Consider the following 9,753-nt stretch of genomic DNA (forward strand, 5'->3'; position numbering starts at 1 on the left):
CAGTGAATTAATTAATGTTAACAAATACAACTTTTGATTTGCCAAAGCATTATGACCAGTCACAGGTGAAGCCACATATTAAGGTCTGGGTAGATTTTAGACTACTTAAACAATTTTTTTTCATCTAATATTTGTATTTCGTTTTATTTCAGTGTAATTTAAATGAACAAAAAATAAATATCTGTAATAGGTTTAGCTAACAAAAACAGGTTTTTACACATCTCCTGTTCTGTGTTTTTTTTTTTTTTTTTTTTTCACAGACCAAGCTGTCTTCTGTCTCCCTGAGAGGACTTAGTTCTTCCAACTCAGCCAGTGACATCAGTGGCAATGATTTCCATGGAAACTACGCTTTTGAAGGAATAGGGGACGATGACCTGTGATGAAGTCGTCTTCATAGACTGGACTGAAGGAGCCTGATTCATTTAGCGTTTTTTCTGCGTTGAGTGTAGTTTAATAGATGCCCAGTTCTGCAATATTGTAACCCCTTTCTGAAAGAATTAGATTAAGGGTCTCACAAATGGCCTATGAAGCCTCTCATTAGTTTTATGAGAGGCCTCAGATTCAGTGCTCGCTCAATTAAAGTCAAAGAAAGTGGATAATTTCAGATTTGAGGCATAATTGGAGATTTCAAAGGTTACATAGGCACCTCGGGGGAGGTTACTGCATTCAGGAAAGATGTTAATTTAGGCTGTGATGGAAGTTTCTTCTGCAGACGGCTTCAGTGAATCGTACTTCTTTACTAGAGACACAAAACTGTGCTTTTCCTCTCATATGTCATCTGGCAGGCACACATTACTGTCATCTCATTTTCTCTTGCTCCTGACTTTAGTTGCCTACTAGAGCAAGATCCATACCAGCAAATTGTGTTGATATGTTCCTTTTAAAATCTATTAAGATTATTATTTAATAGAGAAGTGGTCTGCTTCGTATCGTGCAGTGCGTCAATGTTGCTCAACCTATTGTGTGGTAGCAACACTATGACCTGTAGCTTGGTAGATCTCTGCAGATTCCTGTTTTTTTTTTTTTTTTTTTTCTCAGGAGAGGTAATCTTGCAGCTAACTCGACCTGATGCCTACTGCATATTCATTGCATATTCTAGATGAAATTGTGGCCTGTTTGTTCTCTGCCTTACGCTGATTCAACCGCCTTACAGTTCAACTTCTCAAAATGAAAATAAAATGTAGCACCGGACACAAGTTCTCTCATTCTGGCCTCAGTTGTGTCCTGAATCTCGCTTTGTTTTGGTGTGTTCAGCAGGCCCACTTGCACTAGCTGAACCCATGCCATGGTCTTTTTTTTTTTTTTTTTTTTTTGCACAGTATTAAGAAAGGTAGATGGCTTGGGTATTTATTGAGATATTGACTGTGGGAAAACATCCTGGAACATTTGCAAGAGGTTTGTAGGTCTGTCAATTGATTTTTCTGTGTTCTGTTATTCAAACCAATATATTAAAAAAAGGTTTGTCATAAATGCCAAAATTATAGTTCACTAAAGCATTTTGCACAGAAAAGTAAAATTATGGTAATGTCACTTTTATAAATGTACATGCAATTAAAAAAGTATTCTGAATATTTACTAATACCTGTATTATCTTTAGTATATTACAAAAAAGAACAGTTGATCAAATATAATCCAGGCTGTGTAAAAAAACTAACATTTATCAGTGTTTACAAAATTGTAGAAAATTGTCAAAAAAGAAGTGTTTACAAATGTCACATTTAAATTTCAATGATTGTCTTTGTACACTTTATTTTGAAGAATATTATTCCAGACTTTCATTTTTCATTTATATATACATATACATAAAATCCATTTTGTATTTTACTAAATACATTGTGGCAATCATCTCAGAGGATTGATCACATGGTGCTTGGGAAATGGCTGTATTTCACATTTATTCTGGGGTTTTGACTGTCTGCATTGATAGTCATACTAAATGAAATGCTCATATCTTTCATCCCAGATGATTCCCCCATGTGCAGAATGTTTAATGCGAAGATTGTTTAAATGTTCTCATACTTTGTGCTGTATGGCTGACTATTTTTTTTTAACTGATGACTGTAATTTGTGTTTGCCATGTTCAGCATGTTCACCAGCATAATCATAATATAGGATGAAAAGAGTAAACTGTCTGTACTCTTAAATCTTGTACATCTCTCATAAAGCTTAGGAGCATGATTTTTTAAATCACTTCATTTTAGAATGGAATTTAGAGCCTTCTGGGTTTCAATAAACTTAGGTGCCAAACAACGCTACTCTGTGTATGCGAGTCGTTTTCTGAGGTATTTCAGCATATGAGATTATCGTGTAGCCTATGTGGCTTGCCTGTAGTAAACGCATTGATTCCTATGATTAGCTAGTGCGTAAATTCCCACAGGAAACCTACCGCAAAAGATCCTGGCATAAATCATTAGCACGATATTTAGCTTTTTGACTTATGATTTGAATGTCAAATTTCCTTTCAATGTAAGCTTTGGCCTCAAAACAGGCTTTAGCACTTCAAACTCATTCGCTGCCCGGGGCTCTGTCATCATTAGCGTGTTTACCGGTGCTGTTCACAGCAGAGCGCGGGGAAGATTACAGCTCTCATTATGAAAGTGTGAGGATTACATACCCACTGCCTGTCTAGGCATCTTAATCACATCCTGCTGGCTACTAGTAACTTCAGTTCAGTTCTGTGACTAAAGATGAAAAGTGAATTAAGACAAAGTTATTAAGCAAGTTTCAACACAAATGTTTTATTTGAGGATATTTAAGGCATTAATGAAACCACTGCATAATAACAAGAAAACACTCAAGCACCACACACCTACAAGATTTCAATGTTCGGTCATTTCTTGGCAACCTTAAGGTTTAACTGCATAATAGGGTTTACGTTTACTGTCGTCCTTCGGTATAGCTAACAATGCCATGGGTGGCAGATACATGCCAAACATTCCTCAGAGATAAAAAATTAAATCACATACAAAAATAAAAGCTCTATGTTCAGCATGACACTAAAATCCACTACGCAACAATTTGCTTCAAGTAAACTCAGACAAATGGCATTTCTCACAGTCAATAAAATACACACAACAATAAAAGGCAACAAAATCCCCCAGAATTATTGAGAGCAAAAACAAGATGATTAAAGATCACTATGCTATAAAGAACATTATGCTCATCTGTGAAGGCATTTTCACCAGTATGGTTGAGAAGATGGAAAAATGATCAATTACATAAAACCTCGAAACAGTCAACCAAGGTTAACTTAAGTGCATGCAACATGGTGCCAGGCTTAAAGAAGAACTTCGTATGGCAGTGGTGCAGTAGTGTGTTTGGCACTAATAAATGAACCACAATCAGGCTCAGAACGCTCTTAGAGAGCTTTGGGTAACAAACGTTTTGCCTCGTTCAAAGGCATTAATCAGGAATGTCCAATCCTGCTCCTGGAGGACCACCTTCCTGCAGAGTTTAGTGTTAACCGGCTCCAAACCAGTCAGGAAGTTTCAAATAATCCTAAAGACCTTGATTAGCTGGTTCAGTAAATGTTTATAGAGTCTGCAGGAAGGTTGGCCTTCCAGGAGCAGGATTGGACAACCCCTACATTAGGACATTCAGGTAACTGTCTTTGAATTTGACTTCGTGTAGCAGCTTGTGATCAATTCCAAAAATAATTCTGGGCACAAAAGAAAAGGACAACTAACAACGCTTATGCCATTACAGTAAAATCTCATATGGACGGCTGTCTTGCAATTTTAGTCTACACCTCTTCCTCGTCCTCCACCTCTTCCTCATTTCCAGGCATCTGCGCTTTAACCCAGCCATCTGTAGTCAGGCTGTGCTTCTTCTGATGGCGTTTGTAATTGTCCCAGTGGCCAGTGGTGTACCCACACTCTTGGCACTTATGGGGCTTCTCGCCCGTGTGGCGCAACATGTGCCGCTTCAGGTTCATACTCTGATTGCAGCTGTAGTTGCAGATTGCACACTGAAAGGGTTTGGCGCCTGAATGCACTCGTTGGTGCCTCTTGAGATTCGCCAGGTTGCCGCAGGCATAGTCACACAGGTGGCACTTGTAGGGTTTCTCACCGGTGTGCACTCGATGGTGCCGCTTGAGGTTGTCGAAGTGGGCGGAGGCGTAGTCGCACTGCGGGCACTTGTATGGCTTCTCTCCGCTGTGGGTCTTCATGTGGCGGGCCAGGTGGTTTGGGTAGTGGGTGAGGAAGGGGCAGGCAGCACAGGTGTAGACCTTGTCCCCTCGCTCAGCGGGGCATCCAGTTGTGTCCTTAGTCAGCATCTCCAGGGTGCACTTGGCGCAGATCTGGGCCGAGGATCCGTCCTCATCATCCAAGGCCATGCCGCACAGACGACAAGTGAAGGGGAAGAACGCGGGGGGTAGGGCGGCAGGTTCAGAAGGAGCCTGTCCTGACTGCAACACCCCTGTCGACGACGGCTGTGCAAGCCTGAGGCCATCAAAGGTCTGCAAGTAGTTCCCATCCCTTCCCACGTGGGGACGTGAGACAGACTGCACAGCACCTGCAACTGAAGGATGTTGAATTACAACTCACTGTAAAACTCTGTTCAATGTTCTTTCAAGGGGACACACACACAGCAGGACCTTACTTACCTTCAGTGGGGGCAGGAGCCGCTTCCTTTTCCTTCTGACCCACAGTAGTGTGATTTAAACAGTTGCCACTGACCGGCTGAGTGGCAGTCTGACCCGGGCTTACAGCTAAATGCATGCGCTGGTGCCTCTTCAGGTTCCCTAAGGAACTGCATGCAAACGTGCAGTGGTTGCATTTGTAGGGCTTTTCTCCGGTGTGTATGCGCAAGTGCCTTTGCAAGTTCACTAGTTGTGCCGATGCATAGGAGCACAGCGGACACCCGTATGGTTTTTCGCCATTGTGTGTCTTCATGTGCCTCTTAACGTGGTTAGTGTAGCGTGAAGTGAAACCACAGAGCGTGCATGAGTGGAGCTTCAGGGAGCTATCCTCGCCACCAGCGCCCTCATTCCCTCCCCCTCTAGACTCTAAGCCCAAACAGAGCTTCCTGTCCACAACGCCATCCGCATTCCCTTTGCAGCAGCGCATGCAGTAGGGCCCCACCAAGTCCATGCCGGGTCCCAGGGGGTCTTCCAGGAGCTGACCACAGCCCCTGCAAGAGAGGTAAGAGGGAAAGGCAGACTCAGAAACCCTCTCTTCACGCTCGCTTTCGGTTGCGCGGAGGTCGTCAGCGTCACTCTCCATACTGAGGCGGCTGAAGGGGGAGCTCTCCTCGTCTCCCAGGGGGAAGCCAGGCAGACTGATGTCAGCTGTACAGGACCACAGCAGGACACTGCATTACATTATGCAGCTGTATAGATATGTGTTCTGCAATCTGAGACAGTGTGCAAGCATTCAAATACAACAGAAATTTCAAAAGATAAAGACACCATTTCAGTATCTGTAGCAAGTAAGTTGACAGTAACACTAGTATCTTAGTATTACGAGTTGCTGACTAAGGACAAATACACACAAAATGGTTTCGGAAAACCTCTCATGCCAAATGGGAATCTATAATTGTATTAAAAGTACAAAAATTACAAGGAGAGCACAAAACATCAACAGCTGAAGTGGATATTGTGAAAAATATTTTTTTTCCGCATTTGTACTTACCCACTAAGCCAATCGACAAATGTTACTTAAATTCTGATAGCAACAAATAAAAGGTGGTACTCCAACAAAACCCAAGGCTACAGTGTTTCTGCTCAGTCTTTCTGTGAAACGACGTTTTCCTTCTGCAAGCGGTGTCCTCATGCACATGCAATGTGTAGAAATGTGCGAGTCTGAAGTCTGAACGGGCCTTTATATCGCCCGTTTCAGAAACCCCAGGTGGATGATTACCCAGCCTAATGATAATGATGATGACTATAATGGTCCTGCTGATGATGATGATGATGATGAGGGGGAGATGATGATGATGATGATGATGATGACAACTATGATAAAGACCCTGAGAGGAGATGATGATGATGATGATGATGATGATGATGATGACTAAATGCCTTATTATAATGTGTCCTTGATGGTGATGACTGTCTTGATGACCCTTATATAATAGTATATTTTTTCCTGATTTGCCATTTTGAAATAGTATGTTCTGTCAGAATGCCCAAACCAGTAAAATTTTCCAGGGAGGTAGGCTCTCCTCTTTCATCTGTATATGAAAGATCACACTGCTTGCTGACAGACAAAATGCAGCATGTTTGCATAATAGCGTTAACATTACAGGTCAGTCTTTGCAGTTAATATCCATATTGAGAACATATGGCTCTTCATGGATGCCAGCAATACATCATCAAAAGCATTATGTTTTAAATCCTCAAGATTTGTCAGTAACCATCATAGAATAGTCATAGCCAAGTAATACATTTTATTGAGACTGCTTTCACAATTTTAAAAAATGGTTTTCAAAACTTTTTTATTACAGTTGGAACCTCAAAATCTGAATTAAATGTGGTCTTTGTCATACATTTTTTTTTTTTTTAATCTTTGCATGAAACTAGTTATACCAAGGGATTTGGTACAGATTTGGATTTAGATGACAAGAACACGTCCCTACCAAAGTCGGGCTCGAAAACTCAAGTAACTCACCTGAGAACTTTTCAAGGCCTATGATCTTGTTGTCATTGTCAGGATCTGAGAACTCGAGTTCTTGTCCCAGGAGAAAGTCGCTCTCAAAGGTAAGGCTTGCTGGACGTACGGTGCCTAAACCATCTTCAGAATCCACTGAAAGCAAAGGCTCATGGTTAAATACAGCAGCAATGGCGTTCATTGGAAGAAGATCATGCAACTTGACCTATGTATATTTTATGAGCCATTTCTGTCTTTACCTTTGTGGTAATGCCTGTTGATGTCAATGTGTGTATATATATATATATTATTTATCTATTTACTTAGCTATTTTTTTCAAGGTTTAATTTTTTATTAATATGTGACCCTGGAACATAAACATGGGTCAATTTTCTGAAATTGCGATTTTTACATCATATGAAAGCTGAATAAATAAGCTTTCCATTGATGGATATCATTGTTAGGATAGGAGAATATTTGGCTGATATACAACTATTTGAAAATCTGGAATCTGAGGGTGCAAAAAAAAAAAAAAATCAAAAAATTGAGAAAATCGCCTTTAAAGTTTGTGATTGTGCTGCATTCACTCACAAAAATAAATGTTTTATAAATTTACGGTAGGAAATTTACTAAATGTCTTCTTGGAAAGTGATCTTTACTTAATATCCTAATGATTTTTGGCTATTGCCACAAATTTACCCGTGCTACTTGTGACCAGGTGATCCAGGGTCATATATTTTATTTAAAAAAAATGTTTTTTCAAAGGATGTAAAATTATGCACTAAAGCCCTGTGAATCCCACTCAGCAGCTGTAAACTTCATAAGAGGAACACTGAATCTTCCATTTATTATACAAACAAGAAGATTTACAGTAAACTGCACACCATCTTGTGGAATCATGTACATTTGTAACAATTAATCAACAAGAAATATTAATTTAATTATACTTTTTCACACTCTGATTAGTTTATTTCATTTCTCATTTCAACAAAGTCACAATGTCTACATTGTGTTTAAAAGCATTCTGGGGTTAAAGTGTAATTTTAAACATTTTCTGAAGAAAATTATTGGCTCCAGTTAAATTATATTTTCATTCTATTTGCATAATTTGACAAAAATAAAATAACAATTTGTGACATCTTGTTTTTTCTTTACACATCAGGTCTCGAATTTAATTTCACCTATGTTCATAGCTCATCTTTACAAGTAGAAAAATTGCTGGTCATTGTGAAAATGAAACCACAACAGCTAAATGATCTTAACTTTTAAAACATTTTATAATGAACAGTCAGCTACTATACATGAAAAGTAATAGTAAAGATAAATAAAGAAGGCAATGTAAAATGTTTCCAAGACAGTTTTAATGTGACCTTCATATAACAAAAAGGGAAAATAAGCAGCCCATTATGCAGTACTGACTTCTTACTGGCCCTGGCTTTACTGTAGATTTACTGCCATCTACTGGGCGAGATTGAAAATAATGACCACTTTTTGAGAAGAAAAGAACAAACAATGAACAACCAATACTTTAGCAGGAGTTAATGTTTATATTATTCAATTATTTACCATGACAGTCACCATCTAAATCTAAAATGACTTCCTATTAAATGAATTAAACACAGCGAAACTCAGCTCATCTTCATAATCTGACACAAACACAGAAATAACTCCTAGTTTTGTTAGCCACATAATACATTTCAAGACACCAGATTTACAGCATATCAGAAGATTCTTGTCTGACACCTGAAAGCACAATTCAAAATCAAGATGATCAAAACAGACGGCAGTGCAATTATTATGTTTCTGTGAGACCTGTCAATAAAAATAATTACTATTTAATTATGTCATTATAATTCATTATAATTATATATAGTTTATAATTATAACACAAACCTATTATAATACTACAACCACACAGTCTAGGTGTCCCTGCTATCACTGTAACAAAGAGTCTGCTTATTGATAGCTAACATTTAGGAGATTTTTGGACAGATATGTCCAAGTTTAAATGGCTCAAGAAAAGCATATGACAGTATTATAAGGCAAGACCACATGACCAGTTTAATAATCTTTCTGTGAATTAGTAAACACTTACGAAAACAAAACGCATGTGAAAGGAATGAAGCAAACCATTTAGCTGACAATACTAGATGAAAAAGCAGCTTACACTTGACAGGTTGTGGATTCTGCTGTTTTCTTCTTGGCATCTTCCAGTCAGCCTTTTTATTTGCAACCTCCTCTGGATTCCCTCGAAAAGAATCAACTCATTCTCCAAAGTCGCCTTTGGAAGCATTGAAATAACAGACGTTACTGTACTGACATGCACGTCAACACAACCTCTATTACAGATACATGGGCTAACGTGCTAATCTTACAGTGTCATTTAACATAAATAAGACTGGCGTTATTTATAGCACATACAGGATATTTTAAACTCGTAGTGCGACAGAATGCATGTCTGTAGTCGTGTTGTACACGTACTGAATTGCATGACTCTTGCCGCCCAGCCTGTCGACATGTAGCTAGCACACAAATCTAAACACTCAACTCCAGCTATATTGTCAAGCTCAGCAGATGTCATAAATATACCTGCTCTTTCTGCCTGACACGTCAAACAACGGTTCCCGTCGAGGCAAAACAGCGGCGTCTGACGGTGCACTACTGCTCACGAGCCGCCATTCCATAACACAGCGACCACAAAGAAAGGCAATTAATGCTCTTTTTTCATAACTTAATTGATTTCCAAATTGCCATTGTATACATTTTTCTTCCGCTACCGTTGCGTATTTCCGCTTCCTCAGTGACGCGTATCCGGGTACGTTGCTCCCTCTCTATTTTTACTTTTCTCTTTTTATGGAATGTTTTTTTTTTAAAAAATAGCTAAAATAAAGGAAAGCCTAATGTTAGATTTAGTTTTTTTTTTTTATTATTCCTTTTAGCACATTTGATTCACATGGGCGTAATAAATAATAACTGCTATATTATAACAACAACAGCAGCAATATTATATTATATTAGTAATACAACAACGATCAATTTTATATTTTGTTTATTATTCATAAACCGTAGCAAAAGTCTACATATCAAATTACGTACAGTCCTTAATACACACACGTCTTAACTTAATGTTATAACTTATTAGTATCATATTGCATTGTTATGA

General features: G+C 38.8%; 2 protein-coding genes across 4 annotated transcripts in view; one reads left to right on the forward strand and one right to left on the reverse strand.

Annotated features, from left to right (window-relative positions):
• snx17 (sorting nexin 17) overlaps positions 1–1,853 on the forward strand; it is a 28,719-nt gene extending 26,866 nt beyond the window's left edge. For both annotated transcript variants that reach the window (XM_079888138.1, XM_079888139.1), the window contains exon 15: positions 261–1,853. In XM_079888138.1, the coding sequence (XP_079744264.1) occupies positions 261–380 (120 nt within the window). In that variant the 3' untranslated portion in view covers positions 381–1,853. The remainder of the gene's footprint in view (positions 1–260) is intronic.
• An 862-nt stretch (positions 1,854–2,715) lies between these two features.
• Positions 2,716–9,395, reverse strand: znf513a (zinc finger protein 513a). 2 transcript variants are annotated; one of them, XR_013822920.1, is made up of 6 exons: positions 9,180–9,392; positions 8,758–8,871; positions 6,612–6,746; positions 4,607–5,290; positions 3,587–4,521; positions 2,716–3,428 (listed from the first exon to the last, which is right to left on the reverse strand). XR_013822920.1 is itself a non-coding variant. In XM_079888135.1 (5 exons), exons 2-5 carry the CDS (start codon positions 8,795–8,797, stop codon positions 3,743–3,745), a joined length of 1,638 nt encoding a protein of 545 aa, XP_079744261.1. In that variant the 5' UTR covers positions 8,798–8,871; positions 9,180–9,395; the 3' UTR covers positions 3,421–3,742. The 2 variants fall into 2 exon arrangements, 1 of the variants encoding a protein (XP_079744261.1); XM_079888135.1 differs by having other exon boundaries at positions 3,421–4,521; positions 9,180–9,395.
• Positions 9,396–9,753: the final 358 nt, after the last annotated feature.

The sequence above is a fragment of the Squalius cephalus genome (genome assembly GCF_949319135.1).
Source record: "Squalius cephalus genome assembly, chromosome: 12".
In the NCBI taxonomy this organism is placed as follows: domain Eukaryota; kingdom Metazoa; phylum Chordata; class Actinopteri; order Cypriniformes; family Leuciscidae; genus Squalius; species Squalius cephalus.

Excerpts from the sequence above, each read along its gene's own strand:
- znf513a (XM_079888135.1), bottom strand. The coding sequence starts at position 8,797 with ATGCCAAGAAGAAAACAGCAGAATCCACAACCTGTCAAGT. Across the intron at positions 5,291-6,611 it reads AGGCCTTGAAAAGTTCTCAG|CTGACATCAGTCTGCCTGGC; the intron begins GTGAGTTACTTG and ends GGTCCTGTACAG. Across the intron at positions 4,522-4,606 it reads GGCTCCTGCCCCCACTGAAG|TTGCAGGTGCTGTGCAGTCT; the intron begins GTAAGTAAGGTC and ends AACATCCTTCAG.